General features: G+C 51.3%; 2 protein-coding genes and 1 long non-coding RNA gene across 6 annotated transcripts; 1 reads left to right on the top strand and 2 right to left on the bottom strand.

The window, feature by feature from the left end:
• Positions 1–246: 246 nt before the first annotated feature.
• DTX3 (deltex E3 ubiquitin ligase 3) lies at positions 247–3,898 on the bottom strand. 4 transcript variants are annotated; one of them, XM_045071807.1, is made up of 5 exons: positions 3,838–3,898; positions 3,569–3,645; positions 2,475–3,229; positions 1,290–1,507; positions 247–950 (listed from the first exon to the last, which is right to left on the bottom strand). In XM_045071807.1, coding segments are annotated over exons 2-5 (1,050 nt in total). In that variant the 5' UTR covers positions 3,570–3,645; positions 3,838–3,898; the 3' UTR covers positions 247–874. The 4 variants fall into 4 exon arrangements, with proteins under 4 accessions (XP_044927742.1, XP_004773294.1, XP_044927741.1 ...); XM_004773237.3 differs by having other exon boundaries at positions 2,475–3,210; positions 3,838–3,895; XM_045071806.1 differs by having other exon boundaries at positions 247–1,507.
• Positions 3,898–6,215, top strand: LOC123389641. The gene is made up of 3 exons (XR_006604285.1): positions 3,898–5,137; positions 5,858–5,904; positions 6,086–6,215. It is a non-coding gene; the product is annotated as an uncharacterized LOC123389641 (long non-coding RNA).
• Positions 6,216–6,681: 466 nt separating this feature from the next.
• PIP4K2C (phosphatidylinositol-5-phosphate 4-kinase type 2 gamma) lies at positions 6,682–18,231 on the bottom strand. The gene is made up of 10 exons (XM_004773239.3): positions 17,926–18,231; positions 14,972–15,069; positions 14,202–14,298; positions 13,714–13,857; positions 10,764–10,910; positions 10,540–10,578; positions 9,866–9,979; positions 9,029–9,296; positions 8,751–8,854; positions 6,682–8,566 (listed from the first exon to the last, which is right to left on the bottom strand). Exons 1-10 carry the CDS (start codon positions 18,097–18,099, stop codon positions 8,486–8,488), a joined length of 1,266 nt encoding a protein of 421 aa, XP_004773296.1. The 5' UTR covers positions 18,100–18,231; the 3' UTR covers positions 6,682–8,485.
• Positions 18,232–18,281: the final 50 nt, after the last annotated feature.

Genomic DNA, 18,281 nt, shown 5'->3' with positions numbered 1-18,281 from the left:
AAGGGGTAGGGTTTTTGCTTTCTCTACAACCAAAGTTCAATAACAAACAAACCTCTCTTAATCCCGATCCCGACGTGGATGCGTCAGGAGCCCACTAAATCGTGCCGTTTCCCCAGGCACTCTGAAGGCCGAGACAGGGGAGACACACAGGGATTTCCCCGATCGCCACCCCCTTCCCCTTCTCAGCAGGTTCCGCTCCCCACCCCACCCCCACCCTGGTCCACAGAACAGAGCGGGTGTGGCAGAGAGAGTTGCATATTTTACTTTATTTTTATTAAATTAAAAGCTACAGTCTGGCGGCGATTCCAGAACAGGGTAAGGAGGCTCCTTATAGGGGGCAGAGAAGAGCGGGAGACAGACGGACAGAGAGGGAGACACAGGAGAGAAAGGACAAGGTTAAGGTAGAAGGGGGACTGTTTCTGAAGAACACACGAGGCCGGCTTCTCGGGGGCACACCTCGGCCCCATTCCTCCTCCCCTACAGCGAAGTTCAGCAGTGGAGCAGTCTGTGGGGGCAGGGGCTCAAGAGACCCTCCTTCCCCACCCAGGTCCTTTCTCAGCTTAGTCACTGGAGCACAGCACATACCAGAAAAAGCCAAGGGCAATGGAGGGGGTAGGGAAATCAGGAGTATGTACAGGGGGAGGAGGGGAGAAGAGCCTGGGAGATCCCTCTGCCAGAAGGGAGTGGCTCACTGCACTGAAGAGCTTGGCCTGTGGGGGACAGGGGAAGGGATTGCCCCCTCCCTCTCTGAACTCCTTCTCTTGTCACACTGATCCCCTGTTTGTGTGGTGTGGGGGGCAGAGGGAGAGAGGAGAACAGAGGCTTCCGCTGGGTCCTATGGAGAAAGACAAGGGCTTGGCAAAGGGGATGTCCTTCAGTCATCTGTGATACCCTTGGCTCTCAGCTCTTCTTGCACCCGGGTCAGGTAGGTGGGGTCCGGGTACCCAAACCTGGGAGCAAAAAGGAATGAAGGATTAGCTGTTGCAGCTTACTCCTTATTAGCCTCAAGCTCACCTTCATTCTGGGTGCCCCATTCCAGCCCCTCCCCACCTCCCCTAAGGATATCCAAACGGGAGATAACTTAGCCCAGTTCTCCTTATTTTTGTAGGTTAAGCTGAGCATACTGGCATACTGGACCAGGCTGAATGTAGAGAAACTGGGATGGAAGAGGCGGTTGAATAGTTTGGGGGTGATCCTCTGCAGTGAGGAAGTTCCCACAGAGAGAGGGGAATATTGGAAATGGAGAGAAGGGGAGGGGCCAAGGGAAAGGAAATGAAGGAGGGTCGCACAGCTGGGGTCCCCCTGTGCAGCTGGTCTTGTGGTGGATGTCGTTCCAGGTGATGACATTCGGTCTCCCTGTGGTCATGGACGTGCCAATAGTGAAGGTGAGACGCTGGTCAAATGCTTTGCGGAACAGGGTCAGCACCTTGTTGCCCTCAGGGCAGTCCGGGAGGTAGGCCACCCTTGTGGTGCCAGGATACCGAACTCCTGGGTTTGGGTGTTCAGCCTGGGAGGAGGGGGAAGCAGAGAGGACAGTGAGCAGCTGGGCATCTGAAGGCCCATGATGCCCGTGGAGGGTCCCGCTGGCCAGCTGTCTGCGCACCCCTCGAGGATGCTGATGGGGCAGCAATAGGCTGACGGCCTCTCAAGGAAGGAGAGGCTTCTTTGAAGGGTTTGGACAGCAGGAGCCTGCTTTTGGACAAAATCCTTACAATTAAAGAAGTTTTTTCTGCTGCCTCAATCCTTCAAGCCTCAATGCCGCAGCGAATGGATTCTTAAAAGTGATGGAAAGTAGCTGGTCCTTACTCACCAGATAACTCAGCAGAAGCGTGAAGACTGAGAATAACCTATCTTCCAGCCTTCCCTTCTTCACCTGAAAACGCTCCCAGTGTTTCTCGGCCTGCCTAACCTGTCCCACTTTCCCATTACTCTTCGTCAGAGCTTCCCCAGCCCTCTGCAAACCAGGACCGAAAATTACTCTTGCTTCATCGAGCAGGAAGACACTGGATAGGCCCCTGACCTCTCCTGTTTTAACCTTCCACTGTCATCAAGGCTTTCCTCTCATCAGTCTGGACCGAAGTAACATTTAGTGCTCTGTGAGGAGGGTCGGATCCCTTCCTGCTATGCCTGCCTGCCCCCGGGCCACCCCCTCCACAGACCTCACCGCTGCCCAGAATAGTTGTCGACATCCAAGTTCACCACGGAAATAGTATGCAATTCCTTTCTCTCATACCTGATATTCCCGTGTACTTTGGAGTCTGGGACAGAAAAGCTGGGCCTGAAGGGCACCTCCTAGCTCGGGGGCCCTGAGTGGGAGGGTATACTGGGAGACAGCAAGACTCCCTCTTGTCTAACAAACACACTCCCGTTCACCCAGTTTCCCTAGATCGGAGAACACACTCGGGGTGGGGCAGGGGTGCGGGGGCCAAAGTGGAGGAAACCAGAGGGCAAAGGCAGGCCGTAGGTCTTCTTACCCCCTGGACACCGGGCGGGAAGACGTACTGGATGACGATGGTGCCGTACTTCTCATAGCTGGGCAGTAGGAGTGTGGCGTCCTTAGAGACCAGCATCCGCCCATTCTGCGGCTGATTTCCCACCAGCTGCCCATAGAAGCGGCCACACATGGGACAGGCCTTTTTCACCTGCAGGGCCCGGGTGATGCAGCCCTCACAGAATGAGTGCCGGCACTTCTCCAATGTCTTGGCGTTCTGGATCTCCCCCAGACAGATGGGACAGGTGCTCTCCTGTTCTTCAGCCTCCTCCCGAAGGCGGGGAGGAAGGGGAGGGGGGAGGGGAGGAGGAGGGGGAGGAAGCCCCCGAGCCCCGGGGGGCAGAAGGGGGGCTGCTCGCAGAGGGGGAGGGGGGGGCCCTGGGCGATGCAACTCAGGGTGCTCCCCACCACCCCCCAAAGCCAGGCAGCCCATAAGCTCGCCCTGCCTCTGAGCTTTCTTCAGCTCTTTCTCGGCCTCTTTTAGCAGCCCCTTGAGAGCCTTCCGGGCCAGGTAGAGCCCATTGGGAGGGGCCGGAGGAGGGCCCTGCGGGGAAAGCTGGAGGACATAGATGTCAGAGGTCTCGCCATCTATGAGGATTGACACACGGTGCTCCTCCCGAAGCCGGGCCAGCCGGGCTGGGGTCTCCTTGCTCAGGAAGTCCCACACAGGCTTGGAGACGGTCACTTTGTTCTTGCAGGTGCCTCCACAGGCTGCCATTCTGGACAGGACGAACGACACTGCCCCCAGGGTGAAAGGGACTCAGGGTGGGGGGTCCCCATTTGACAAAACCAGTGCCTCCTACTTCAGGTTCCTTTCCAACCCTCTATTACCTCTACTATCTTAAAGTCCAACCCCCAACTCCTCCCCAAGCTCATTTTCTGTCTCCTCTTATCTTTCAAAACCCAGCACCCACCGAAGAGCAAGAAAGTTTCTATAACTTTATTACTATCATCATCTGAGGCAAGCACCAGTCTTGGTTCTCTTTACACTCCTCCCAAGATCACAGAAACCATCCCGCCCTCCTCCCTCTGGGTGAAAACTGGCTTCTTTAAAGGGAAGGGAGAACTTTTGCTCACTTTGATCCTGAAGAGCTTAGAATTGGCATGCAGGCTCTCTCTCACTGTCCCTGCTCCCTACTTGTAGGTTGTGTGACCTGGTGGGTGGAAAGGAAAAGGAGGGAAAGTGAGAAACCCGTACCCCCTTCCCACATGCCCCAGCTCAGCAGCCCGTGTAACAGAAGACTGGGAACCTGGGTGTAAATTACTGGGAATGGGATTACTTGGCACACCGAATGGAGGAAACCAATTTAAAGGGGAAAGCTGAGTTTCCCTTGGGAGGCAGATACCTGGAAAGCCCATGGACAACGAGAGCAGCAGAAATCCCTCTAGTTCCACACTCAGCTGACCAGGGCTAGGGGGAAGGGGGAGAATAGAGAGTAGAAGCTCCTGATGAGAAATGTTACCATATCTGCCTCACCCCGACTCCACCAGCAGGCCAAAAACAAAACAAAAACTCCTCTTCCATTTCCTCTCCTCTTCTGGAGAACTGCCTCCCCAGCCTCTCCCAAGTTGCTAAGGAGGGAACTTCAACATGCTAACTTTTCTCTTTTCTTCCCCAGCTCTGAGGCTCTCAAGAAAGCCTAGGGGACAGATACGAGAAGTCAGGAAGGGAAAAGCCCACACAGATGGAGGTCTTTCTAGCCACCTCCCTCAGATCACATGAGTAAGACTGTTCCCTCTGATCCCCAACTCCTCACCCTACCCCATATTCCCAAATAATTCAGCCCCTATTTCTAGGGAGCTTTCTTTGAGAGCTAACCCAGTCCCTTCTGCTGAAGTCTGTTGGGAATGCGAACAAAGTGGCCGCAGCCCCTAAATAACTTCCGGTCACCTTTTAAACCCTGCCCAGGAGCAAGCAGTAAGCCTGTCAGCAAGTCAGTCTGCATTTAGGGAGGGGTGGGGCTCAGCAGGGGCTCAGCTGGAGGAGACTTCTGTTTCCCCTGAATCTTACCATGTTCAGCTATAGAGCTATACCTACAACACCTCCAAATGTAGCTCAAATAGAAAGAGGGGCCATTAGTGTGACCTCAATTCCTTGACTGATCCAAAGGGGAGCGGCTCTCTGTTTGTGCCTCCATAATAGTCCCCTCAAGGCCAGATGCACCTCTAGATTCAGAAAGTGAAACGAAATCCTAGAACCTCAGCTCATTCCCTCTATCCAAGGTGGAACACCCCCTCTCGATCAGAGGGAACCCAGGACCTAGATGTCCTTAGCCTCAAGTCCTGCTGGCACAGAAGAGGTAGGCGGGGCCACAGCTTATGCTGGGTCTCTGATTCCTCTGGGGCAACCCAGGCCGGACACCGGGCCAGTCCCTCTCTCCAGACAGAGGCCAGACGGGGGCAGCCGGGAAGGGCGAGGGTCTCTGGGGGCATCAACTGAGTCAGCCCCACCCCATCCCCCATGACCTCCTGCAAGATCCAGAGCCAATCCCCACGTCCCCCTCTCGCCGGAGCCCCCAGAGCCCCACCACTGGGGTGCATGTCGGCCGATCGCGGTCCCCAGAACCCCCAAATGGAGGCCAAGGCAGGAGGGTGATAGGAAGAGAATCGCCCAGGCGTGGAGGGGGTCCCCGGCGCCGCGCGCGGGTAAGGAGGCGGAGGAGGGGGCGCAGGGGTGCAGGGAGGGCGCGCGGGGGGTACGAGCGGGGTCCGGGGGGCGCGCGGTGGGTGTGGGGGGCGCCGGGCTCACCTACCTCCCGTCAGCGCCGCCATTGCCGGTCACATGACTGAGGCTGTTGCTGGGATGACGGTCTGGGCCTTAGCAACAAGGGGGGGGGAGACCCCGAGAAGGTGGGGGGGCAGTTTGCAGAGGGGGGTGCAGATTGAGAGAAAGGGTAGAAGAACGGTACCCGTTGCCCCGTACAGGTGATAATCACCGTTTCCCTTGACCCCCTTCCATCCACGAGCCCCTGCCCTTCCGCCCCAAAACAAAAATGGAGGCGCCGTCCCAGTCTTTGGAGGGAGGGGGTGGCGTGTGGAACCGAGGGTAGGAGGTTAAATCTCTTAGAGACGCCACCCTTTTCGCTTCCCCCTCCCGGGAGGGGCCCTCTCCCTTTGCTTTTCCAGCCAGCTGCGTGGCAGCTTCTGCAAGCTGGTGGTGGATGGGTGGGCGAGGAGTGTCGGTTTAGGTAGGTGGGGAAGGGGACAATTTTTTTGTGATCCTTATGCTATTGCTAGAAGGACCTTTGAGGAATAATTTGGGATGGGAAGAAGAGTCATAGTAAGAAAAGCACTGGTTCTAAAAAATAAACGTACCCCAGAACTAAACTATTTCAATCCCTTCCCTCCTTGCTTGCCTTTTCCTAGATTGTTACCTTCTGTGACCCCCACAACCTGCTCCCAGATGGGTATTGGTAAGTGCCTCTGACTTTTGTTTCCACAAACAGGGATACTGAGGCTATTGCAAAGTGGGAAGTGAGAGCATCTTTCAAAAAACGCCTTGGGGTGGGGGCTGGGGGTATTAAGTCTATGGTTCCAATAGAGTTAAAAACTCAAATTAAAAGCGGCTCTGCACTGTTCTGCTTCCCACATCAGAGAAATCTCCGCCCCCAGTCCAATTCACTTCCCTGGGGCCACATCATGCCAGGTTTTTCCACCAGCCAGAAGACCTCCTGGCCAAACAGTACTGGATCTCCCAGGCTGGCAACTACCCCCAACTCTGGGCTGGAGGATTGGTCTCTTTCTTCACTTTCCCAGGACCCTGCTGTACTCTTCCTGCTCTCCAGACAGAAGACATCTTTCCCAGGAAGCCTGGGGAAACACCCAGTTCCTTCTTTTAGCTCCTGCCAGTGTGCTCTGAGAGGTTCAGTCACCTCTCAGAATGGGTGTGTGACCAAGCCCAGAACCCTGGGGGAAAGGGGAGCATCACATCAGCTGTTCTCCATGGCCCCCCAACAGAACTCCACAAAGCTGGGAGTAAGTTTTCCATTCCCATGCACACCCCTCACAACCTTTTAAGTTCACAGCTATCTATCTAGAAACCCATATTCTTAATTAGGGGTCCAACATCTTAAAGGTCAGATCTGGTCTCCACACCCGTAAGCACAGGGCTCCTCAGAAAGGGGGTGGGGGGAGGCATGTCTATGAAGGAATGTGGATTCAATAACTTATTTCCTATATAGTGACAGCAGTGGGAGTAAATACACAAGATCTTTATTAATTAATAAAACAAAAAAGAGGAAAACAAAAGCAACAAAAAAGACCATACTGCTCATGATACATCAGCCACATGGTCAGAAAACCAATTTCTAAAGAGCAACAGCTGCTGGTGTCATGGAGTTTTATTGCATTCAACAGGGGAAAGGTAGACGGTTGGAATGAAAAAGATGAGCAGGCCCCTGATGGGAAGATATTATAGGGGCTCTAATCCTTAACTGTGGACTCCTCTTGTTATTTCCTTTGGAGCAAAAGATGGAGAGGAGAGAGGAATTCTCCTTTATGACTATATGACTTCTTGTGAGACAGATCAGTCCACCTAGATACAAAGAATCCTTGCATCCCCAAAGGCCAGTTGCTAGTGCTCATCTTTATGTTAAAATAAAGTAAAATAAAGTGTGGAAGCCATAGAGGGGATAGAGAGTAGCAAGAATGGTTGCCTTAGCCCCAAAGGCATCAGGGGATGGGGAGGACACTATCTGGGTCACCAGAGTCATCTACATTCTGAGACTACCACATGGCACTTCAACTCTTTGGAGGGGGCTGGGTGATTGAGTTATGGCTCTGACTCCTCTCTGGGGGTGGAGAGTGAAGATGACAAAGAAGTCCATCTGTCCCCTGGGAGACACAGTTGCAGAGATGAGACAGAAAAGAACAGAATAACAAAATCCAACTAGAAAAAAGGGTCTGCGAAGGGCCTGGGAAGGCAGTATGCTAGGTGCACACCTCCAAGGAGTAGAGGAGAGGAGGGTCCCACACTTGAGTCTTTCATCCTCTTGAGATGACCAGAAATGACCCAGGGAGAGAGATTCCCTTCCACTGGGAATAAAACCTCAGGGATGGCTAGACATGAAGAGAGGAAATTTAGCACTGGGATGAACCTTTTACCCTGGCCCATCATCCCAGCCTCCAAAACTGCCCACACCCCCACTGAAGGGTTCCAGCCCCAGGAGGGGTATGAGGTCCTGGTAGAGAGCAGCAACAGTCAAATGTCTTCACCCAGGCTTGAACACTTTGGCCATCTCTGGACTCCTGTGCCCAGTACAGGGGTGGGGACTGAAAGGAGGGTGAGGGAAGAGATTGGAGAGTAGTCAGTTCTTCACAGGCACCTTTTCCCATTCCCTGCATAATTTCAGGTGTCCTCCTGGGTCCCACCTCTGTGAGGTGTCAGCCGGTTCGCCCCTCCCCACCCCAGTAGTGTATAAGATGAGTCCTATCCCATCACATGTGTGCACGCCAGCACCCACAGCTGTAGTATCTTGGAGGTCCTCCATCCCAGGGCCTACTGGGAAGGAAGCAGGCCACAGCGAGGTCTGTAAAGTTATCAGCAAGATTCAGGCCCTCCCAGTTCATTGCACACAGCAGAGCGCATCTGGAGTAGCTGCCTAAGCCAGATCCATTCGTGCAGTCGGGTCCTGAAGACAGCAAGTAACCCCCTGCCCCTGTCTCCTCCTATGTTCTAGAAGCAACAGGACATTTACAAAGATCAAGGCACTTGGGAGTGAGTCAACAGTAACACTCTAATGAAGCAAGCAGAATGGTTGGAAGGGAGGGAGAAAAGGAAGAAAACCGGACAGGGGGAGACAGGATAATGTATTTTTGAGGGTCAGGAGAGCCTACTCGACAAGATGGAGTGATCTGGATGCAGGGAGCCTATAGCTAGGATTTAACAAAGGGGGAAAAGAAGTAGTGGTCAGCATATCCACAATTCCCCCAAGGCTCTCAGAACCTTGCCACCTTGAACAAAAAGCAGCAGTCAGCACAGAGTCAGGCAGTCTCTTAAGCGAAGATGTTGGTAATAAAATCCAGGAATCGCTTAGCATACTGCTCAGGATGGACAGTGGAGATCTCTGCCCCAGCCTGTGAGAGGAGGTATGGAACACCATGTCAGATCACCCCCCTACCCCACCCACCCCCATTCCACTACACACCACTTCCATACCCAGCCCTTCGTGCTTTTGCCACCCCACTGCTCTGGCACAGAGGGCTCCCTGTTCCCGAAGAGTCAAAAGACAGGAAAGCAAAGGCTTTGGGGAACCCTCACCCCATGCTTGACAGTTTTGGCTGCATGAGCTGCTTTCTTCTTGGCATCATACTGTGTCAGGATGTCGATGAGGCCCATGAAATACACCTCCTTCTGGGGGGCCCCTGGGGACAGAAACCAGCAATGAAGAGCAAGTACAGTCCCAATTCCCTTCCCCCAAGAACCATTCAGATCTGGTTTGAAAAGCTAACCAGCCTCTCTCCTACCACCCTGATTTCAGTCCCCCATGGCCAACCCTCGCTCCCCCCCACCATTAATATTCCCATGATCTCTCTTACCCTCAGCACTCCGAATGGCGTAGACGTCAATGAAGGACTCAAACTCTCCAGGGCCCAGGGGCCGATGAGAATGGATGTAGCCGCCGATACCCTCAGGGGAGGTACCATAGGAGCCCACCAGAGCAGGTGGTCCTGTCAGGCCACAGTCCCCATCCCCTTCCGACTCCTCCTCCCGTACAGGCCCCTCCTCCTCTGGGTCAGAGCCCCGAATGATGTCGTGGATGCCCAGCAGAAGGCTATAGTCCATGATCTTCAGCTGCACTAGGAACTGAGACCCCACTGATAAATCAGATCCCTCAGACCTCCTTTCCCACTCCCAAGCACCACCCTACGCCTCCACTCCTGAGTTTCTGGGGCTCTCCTGGGGAAAGGAGGGATGAAATTGAGGGTTGGAAGGGTGCCTGGGTGGCTCAGTGGGTTAAAGCTTCCTGCCTTCGGCTCGGGTCATGATCCCAGGGTCCTGGGATCGAGCCCCACGTCGGGCTCTCTGCTCCGCAGGGAGCCTGCTTCCTCTCCCCTCTCTCTCTCTCTGCCTGCCTCTCTGTCTACTTGTGATTTCTCTCTGTGTCAAATAAATAAAATCTTTAAAAAAAAAAAATTGAGGGTTGGAAGGGAACCACTGCCCTTTAGTACATCAATGTCCTGGTATCTGAGGTCATCCTTTTAGCTGATTCTAGCCACTCCCTCCATGGGTCACCTCTAAGGGTTTTTCATGTCCCATACCCAACTCCCCTACCTGCAGAGAACCCAAAGAATAAAGGGAAAGAGAGCAGTTCCCTCAGACTAGGAATGGGGAGCCAAAGGAACACCCTGTTTCCCAAGCACCCTGATCATCACCTCCACATCTCTCTTTAGCTTCTCCAGAAATACTTTCTTCTCCTCTTCACCAATATAAACCTTCTGGTTCTTGTTGAGAAAATCCATATCCTTAAGGGTGGGCAGTTCTTTAACCTGAAAGTAAAGGGACATCTTAGGAACACATCCCTTCCCCCAAGGTCTCAGAGAAAAGAATGCTCTCTCTGGGGCTCTATGCCTAACTCAGTGGCCTTGAGGGGTGAGAGCTCTTCCAGCCCCTCTCTGCCTCCACACTGCCCCAGAGGCTGCTCTCAGTTCTAGCAGCTTCTTCAAACTCAGTCACGGCCATGGTACCCCACATCACATCCCACCACCTTCTACTTATGGTTTTCAGTCAAGACCCCTCCTGCTGACTTTTCTTTCTTCTCCTTAAGTAAAAATAGCTGCTTGAATACAAGAACCCAGAGTGAGAGCTAGAGGATAAGCATTTCTCTCTTGAAGTCTGTTATCTTCAACCATCATCGAACCTTCCAGATGGGACAACCCACACCAGTGAGACAGCAGCTGACCCCTACCTCAGCACCAGTCCACACCTCTCTTCCCTTCGGTGGTTTCAGATTAAGAACAAATAGCTGGTGACTCCTACCTCTATCCTAAGGACATCCCTTCATCTGCCCTCCCTCACCCCTCACCCTATCACTTAATATCAGTATCACCTTTTCCTTATCGCTGGCTTCTCGGGATACTAGGGAGCCCTGTGGAGAGACCCAAAGACCAAGTCAGCACAGGTGGCTAAAAGAATAGTTAGGACCCAGCTCCAAAGATGAGTACTCAAACCCAGTCTTCTTTCCTTTGAAATGAACTAAGTGCCCTCCCAGGCCCTTCCCCACTCTTGGGCCAGCAGGAGCCTCTCCCTCAGCTCTAGCTGACCTCTCCTTACCTTGAGGTCATACTTCCTATGCACAGGAAGACGGTGGCTAAACATGTTACGCATCACGAGCATGTAGCTGTCCTCGTTGTCCACGCTGACCCGGTACATCCCCAGGAACTGGGGCAGCAGTGTGCTGCCGTGGCATTTCACAATGTACTGGGGTAGAAGGGAGGAAGGAATGCGGAGAAGCTGAGGCCTAAATGCCCCAACAGCCCAGGGCGGGGAATGCAAATACCACCATTCCAGGGTAGGCCAGACAACTTCAGGGAGAAAGGTTAGCAGGTCAAAAGTGGTGGGGGAAGGGGGACATCTGGGTGGCACAGTCAGTTGAGCATCTGATTCCTGGTTTCCACTTGGGTCATGATCTCAGAGTTGCGAGATCAAGCCCCGCAGAGGGTGGAATCCGCTTGGGATTCTTTCCCTCTTCCTCTCCCTGCCCTTCTCCCCCTCTCCAAATGTATCTCTGCATTCCTTCTCCCTCTCTCTTCCTCACATCAATCAATCAATCAATCAATCAATCTTTTAAAAAAAAAGTGGTGGGGACTTGTTAAAGAGGGCTGTTTCTGAACCCCTGTCTACTCTGATTTATTCCATCTGTATAATGTCTCTCAATTTCAAAGGTTTTATTTGGAGGGGGCACAAGCATAAGGAGGGTGCAGAGGGAGAGGGATGAGCAGACTCCCTGATGAGTTCAGAGCCTGGCTCAATCCCAGGACCCTGAGCTGAAATTAAGAATCCACTGCTTGGGGCGCCTAGATGGCTCAGTGAGTTAAAGCCTCTGCCTTGAATTGAGTCCCGCATCGGGCTCTCTGCTCAGCAGGGAGCCCGTTTCCTCCTCTCTCTCTGCCTGCTCGTGATCTCTGTCTGTCAAATAAATAAATAAAATATTAAAAAAAAAAAAAAAAGAATCCACTGCTCAACCAACCGAGCCCCCAGGCACTCCTAGACCCTCTTTAAGTACAAGTGGTCACAGAACCGGGGTTAGAAATTACATCTGCTTACCAATGAAATGATTTTACCTAGACTAATGTTTCCTGGCGGGCTAGATTCCTATAGTAAAAATGTTTGCATGATGGCTTATAATTTGGATTCTTAAAAAACGATTCCTTTTTCAATGCAGCTGCCTCAGTACTGCTGCCTACTTCTCTCCAGAGCCAGCCTTCTCAGGAAAGTAGTCAATCCACTTTCTCTCCTTCACACCTCAAACCAGTGAAATCAGATTCAGACCCTTATTTTTCCTCTGAAATCTACATCCCCCTTTCTCAAATCCCTCAGTCACCAAATCCTATGGGCATTCATTATAGTTACTGTATTTCAACTGGGGGGCACTTGATAGTCCTGACCAGTCTCTCCCTAGAACTCTCTTCGCCCTGAGCTTACTTATTCCACTCTTCCAAGTCTCCTCCCTTCTCTCCCCAAATCCCACACAGAACAAAGAAGGGCATCCAGTGACTCAGTCTCCCTTATAGGCTCTCCTCTCTCCTTGCTTTTTTCATTTCTTCTTCACATACTTCCCACCAATAATCTAGTCTATATTTCTGGTTTTAATCACTATCTATTCACCCGTGACTCTCAAACCTACACTTCTACTTGCCTGAACTCCATTCCCCAACCACTTACGGGACATTTGTATCTGGAGGAACTGCAGAAACCCCAAGTTCAACGTATGTAAATCACAACTACCTTCTCCCCAAACTGGTTTCTTTTTCTGCTTCCCCAATGTTCATGAATGGACACCCAGTTATCCCAAAGCAGGAATCTAGAGGCACCTTGGCCTCAACTCGCACAAGTCTCCCACAGGTCTTCCTCTGCATCTTGGCCGCCAGGGCTCCTCCAGCCTTGGTCCTTGCTCACAAGAATGTTCTCCTTCCCTCCTGCCTGCTCACTCTTCACTTCCGGGAGCTCCCTCTCCAGCCCAATCTCGAAAATACAGTCGTGGGGCTATTTCTAAATAACATACCTCTCTCACAGCTCTGTGCCTTTACAAGCTTTCCTTTGCCTAGAATGCTGTCTTCCACCTTGCCTAAGGAGTCCATACCAGTCTTTCAAGCATCAATTCCTATGATACCCTCTCTATAAATCTCTCAATTTGTAAGAAAAAATAAAATAAAATAACAACAACAACTCTCCATGAACCTCCCAGTGCACCCCTTTCCCAGGTAAGTTAGGACGCTCTTCCCCTGCACCCCCACAGCGCTCCATCCGCGCCCCTGCTACTGCGCACACCCTGCTGTGTGCTAATGCTGCTCTCCTACCCTCTGCCATTGGACTGAGAGATCCTCCAGAGCCTCTTCCTCATCCACCTCTTTCTCTGCTGCCCACTGGAGGGCCTACTGGTAATGGACATTCAGTGTTTGTTGAATAAACCAGTCATTTTTCCAGTCATTTTTGAGTCTCATTTATTCCTTGCTCATTGACCTTGGGGAGATATATTTTTTTAGTAGGAAGATATTCAGGTTGTGTTTTTCTCACCAAAATATTCCAGAAACTCCACATTCCAAGTTAATCTGATCAGACAGAAGAGCCTCCCTGACCCCACTTTGAACTGGATTTGATCATGGCTTCTCCCCTCCAGTTTATCCCCATTTGTGCACTTATCCCGATTTCCTCCTCAAAACCACATTAGCTCCTGACAGTATATTTGGTGTTAACACTTCACCTAATTCTGGCTCAGTCTATAGTTCATACTTTACTCTACATGTGCCTTTATGTAACAATCCACAGCAGTTCTAGATTGTAAATACCAAATGAGAAGGAACACTACCTTATCCCATTTAGTCAGACACAAAGAGGTATGCAGAGGCTTTTTCTGAAATTCCTAGTTTTAAAAAACATGATGTCAAGTGCTTCTTGGGCAGCAATATGGGTTGTAGGGAGGAGAACAGATAGGAAGTTACTCTAGCAGCTAAGCTATGAATAGAGAGGAGAGGGCAAGAGTGAAGCTGGAGAGCCACCTGACCTGGTGGTAGTTGGAGAGGTTGCTATGCATGTCAGCAATGTCCTCACTGGATACTTCTTTGATGACCAGAGTTCGATCGTAGGAGATGAGGAAGCGACCATCACTGCCTTCACTTTCACTCGGGGGACTCCGGGTGAGGGACACCTGCAACACAGGCCAGAGGCTCTTTTCCTCTTTGTATGGAGATTCAAGTCATAGGATAATGGCCAAGTGACTGTGTCTGAAAGTGGATAAAACCCTTGCATAAAAGATTGAGCAGGGGTTCTTCATCTGGACTGAATGAAAGTGAAAGCAAAAATTTTAATGTAGCTACATGTTTCTCCAAGGACAGGGTTAACAGCTTTCATCCGATTTTTGAAGATGCCTGTGACCACAAACAGGTAAAGAATCAGACTCGCCAAAGCTCTCATTTCTCCAAACATGACTGGCCCAAGGATTCCCCGGCTGACAGAGAGAAAGGACTCCCCTCACCCAAAAAGGACTCTCACCAGGTAGTCCTGGTCATCAATGCCAAATCGATCACGGAGGTTCCTGAAGACCTGGGGGCAATACTCCTTGAACTTGAAATGACTAGGCAGATTTTCTCTGAAATAGGGGTTTTCAAGGCAAGAAGACAAAGTTAACAATATTACATTTATGTAGGATTTGACAGTTTATAGAGCACTTTCACACATTTACCTTATTTGATTCTCATAAAACTCTTGTGAAGTCCTTTAAAGGTATATCATTCCCATTTTATAGTAAGGGAGACTGGGGCTCGGGGTGGTTGAGTGACCTGCTTCAAACACACAGCTGGTAAGTAGCTTAAGTAGGACCAGGATTTAATGCCCGTGTAAATAGCATTGTTTCCCAAATCTGAGGCAAGTTCGAGACATCCTAAAATAAGCAATAGGTGCCACTGTTTTGAATGGCATCTTCTGATACCAGAAGCACCTAGGAGACTCAGATATTTCTTTCAGGGACTCTCTATCAGACATTAATGGTAAGGCCATCTAAATGTACTTACTCTATGGTATTGCCAGGCTAGATTAGAAACAAACTATTACAAATATATGAAGGTGTACAGAGCACAGTAAGTTATTTTAATGGTTTCTTTGCATGGTGCTGAATTTCTGCACCAGGAATGGGGTTAGAACACACAACTTGTAAATTGTCTTCCAAATTTAAAACCTTCAATTCACTGAATCTTAACTCTTAAAATTATGTATTACTTTCTTCTAAGAAGGTTGACAGGAGAAGAGCAGGGATCTCCACATACCTGTGGAAAAGGTGATTGTTGACCTTGATCTTGGAGCTAGCCTTAAAGTCGTCTGGCAGCAGCATCACGGGGGGAGGCACCTGGCTGAGCTCATTGATCTGATAAGCCAAAACAAGAATAGGGAGCTGAGGAGGGGTGTAGAGAGCTACTTCTACACTGTGTCAGGTAAGAGTCAGAGAATGGCAACTCAAACCTCATTCCTTTAAGAACACCATTATGCATCTACTTGCCAGGGGTGAGAGAATGGGTCAGACCTCTTCTGCTGCCCAGCAAGGACTGAAGTAAGCAGCCCCCACACCCAGCCCCTCACACTCCACCCCCATGGAACTTCATGCTCGCAACAGTCATTTTATATTAGGCAAACCCTGTGAGCAGCTCAGGGCTATTTTTAAAGCTGTGAGAAGTTCTAAAGAAAAAAAATATCTTCAGCAGACTTAAAACACTCAAGACAAGCAGTTCCATGCTCCCTGAAAAACAAAACAAAAGACTTTTTTTTTTTTTTTAAAGTAGACAAGAGGGGCACCTAGGTGGCTCAGTGGGTTAAAGCATCTGCTTGCGGCTCAGGTCATGATCCCAGGGTCCTGGGATCAAGCCCCATATCGAGCCCCACATCGAGCCCCACATCAGGCTCTCTGCTCTGCGGGGAGCCTGCTTCCCCCTCTCTCTCTGCCTTCCTCTCTGCGTACTTGTGATCTCTCTGTCAAATAAATAAATAAATAAATCTTTAAAAAAAAAAAATAAAGTAGACAAGAGAGTTAATGGGACTCTGAGGAGTCCACAGCAAGAATGAAATGTCCACCTCCTGCAGGAGGTGTCTCCTTACAAACACGACCAGGCCTTCCAGACCACCCTGACCCAGGTCTCTCGAGAAGGTCCCCACCTGCCTGGGTGTAAAGTTAAAGAAGAGCAGCTGATTTCAAAGGGAATGTAGGCAGGTAGGCAGAGGATATGAGCTCATTAGCTATCTGTTCCTGAAGTCAAGCCAACCCACGGCCCAAAGGATGCAAGCAACACATGCTCTGCTTGGCCCCCCCAGAATCAGCCATCTGCTAATTCTGGGTGGCAAGGGAGTTCCTGTATGAAGAAATCCCGAAGAGGTGTGTTTTCTCCTCAGCGTTGTCACAGTACTGCTCACCCACCTCTAACAGCACACTTATCATATGACTCTAATGGCTAGTTTATGTAAGTTCCCCATCTACACTGTGAGCTCTTCGGTGGCAAGGACCAGTTGTAGCTGTCTGTGTCTCTCAAGTTCAAAGCTAGCATTCAGAACAAGGGGTCCTGAGGTCTCACCAGAGACCTCACCACCACTAACTGAGGTGTTTCTTAACTGAATAAATGGATGCCTTCCCTATCTTTACTTGATCATTCAACAGAAGTTATGAAGTGCAGTTTAACCTAAATCCCACAGATTGCAGTGAAATTGTGCTCCTCTCACTCTCAGTAAAAAAGGAGGACAGAACATATTCCTCCGGGGGGGGGGGAATGTCACTTGAGATTCCCAGCCTACAATTCAGCTATAGTTCTTCATGCACCCTCCTCGCCACCTGCTGTTAAGCGGGCTGAATCATCACTAAGACATATGTTCAAGGAATTCTCCATTCTAGACACTTGAAGTAAATGTGGGTTGGCTGCAAGGTGGGGTGTTAAAGCTAAAGTATATATACCTAGGGAAGCTGAGGCAGCTCTCATATGTAACTTCCTCAACCCTCACCAAAGAAAAATCCTCCCTGTTCAGCTTCCCAAAGGGATGGAAGGGTCACCCGGAAAACTGACATGAGAGGCAGCTCTACCTCCATCAGTGTTGTCCATACCCAGCACCTTAGCATGGATACTGTGGGAGCAGTCCACAGAACCACAAATACAAATACAGACCCTCCCCCCAACGGCATTCTAACCCATATATTAAGGGGACAAAAAATTGTATTCTTCCTCACCCTCGTCCATCTCTACAACCCTGCCATGACTGTAACGATTCAAGAAAACTGATTTATAAAATATTGCTTGTTACATTCACGGTCACTGCATCCCTCCCACTCCAAATCTGAGGGAAGAGGAGCAATGGCTGTGCTTCCTTCACCTGAGTGAAGGAAAAGAGATGTACTGGTCTCTTTGGCCTCTTCCTGATTCCCAGGTCATACCCTCTACCTATTTCTAAAGTTCACCATCATAGCGTCCTCAGGACCAGAGCCGCTCAGCTATCTCTTTGGTCAAAAATGACCCCACACACACACCACACACACACCAAACACCATCACTCCAGCCAGCAATGGGAATGCAGTTAAGACCAAAGGCATATACCATACATAAGTCTTAATGAGGTTCAGGGTGGATGGCTTCTCTGAAATGCTGTACCTCTGGAAGGGAAAGACGGAACAAGCAGGATTAGAAGGTCCAGGAAAGCCTGGAGCTTCCCCCAAAGCCAAGGTTCCAAAATCAAGGACAGCTGCTAGAAAGAAAAGTGAGCTAACTATCCCCCTCATTCAACTACCGTTTCTGCTCCCCTCCCCTTCCCACACATAAACTCTCACCGGAGACCTCACCACCACTAACCCCTTAGAGCCACTCCCACTAATGTCCTTCCAAGCGAAGTCGGGTCCCGGCCAGTCTCCGTGGCCTGCGGCAGAGGCCGGACCTGGCAGGAAGGAGGCAGCGAGCTGGAAATCAGGTGGAGAAGGAGGAACTAGAGGGGTGGAAGAGAGGGCGGAGGGGGAAACAGAAGTCTACATTTCAAAAAAGAAACAATAACAACGTCTAGAGCGAGAAGATACGCCGGGAACACCGGAGGTTTGGTGGGCAGGGACCAGGACAGCCGCGGGGTGGAAAGTGGCAGCGCAAGGGGCTCCGGACGCGGGAGCCTGGAAACAGGGACGCCCGGAGGAGCAAGAGCAGCGCCCAGCGGAGCAAGAGCAAGCTCGGACAGGGCTTCTGGGGAGGCTAGTGCCGGGTCTCACCGAGTGGGCTACGCCCCACAGGAACACGCCCACCAGCGGGTCGGCCGCCCGGAACACCTTCACCTTCTGCTGCACGAAATGCTTCTTCTTGGTTTTGGAGGCGAAGCCGAAACCCGGGCCCGGCGCCGCTGTCGCCGCCGGTACGGTGGCCGGCGGGACAGAGGAGGACGCCATAGTCTCCCTCTCCCGCGCACCCGACGGAGTGGAAGCCGGAGCCGGCGGCGAAGCAGGCTCCCGACCCCGGAAGCGCTGCTCACCTGGGCCGCCGTCACGTGACCGGAGGCTGGCCCGCAGGCGCGCGGCCGGACGGTGCGGGGCTGGCTCCGCCCCCTGGCGCCCGCCCGCCCTAACGCCCG

Source organism: Mustela putorius, unplaced genomic scaffold, assembly GCF_011764305.1.
Source record: "Mustela putorius furo isolate JIRA1106 unplaced genomic scaffold, ASM1176430v1.1 tig00003988_pilon_pilon_pilon, whole genome shotgun sequence".
NCBI classification, from domain to species: Eukaryota; Metazoa; Chordata; class Mammalia; order Carnivora; family Mustelidae; genus Mustela; species Mustela putorius.
The sequence above is the reverse complement of the archived record's forward strand: the minus strand, read 5'-3'. Positions and strand labels throughout refer to the sequence as shown.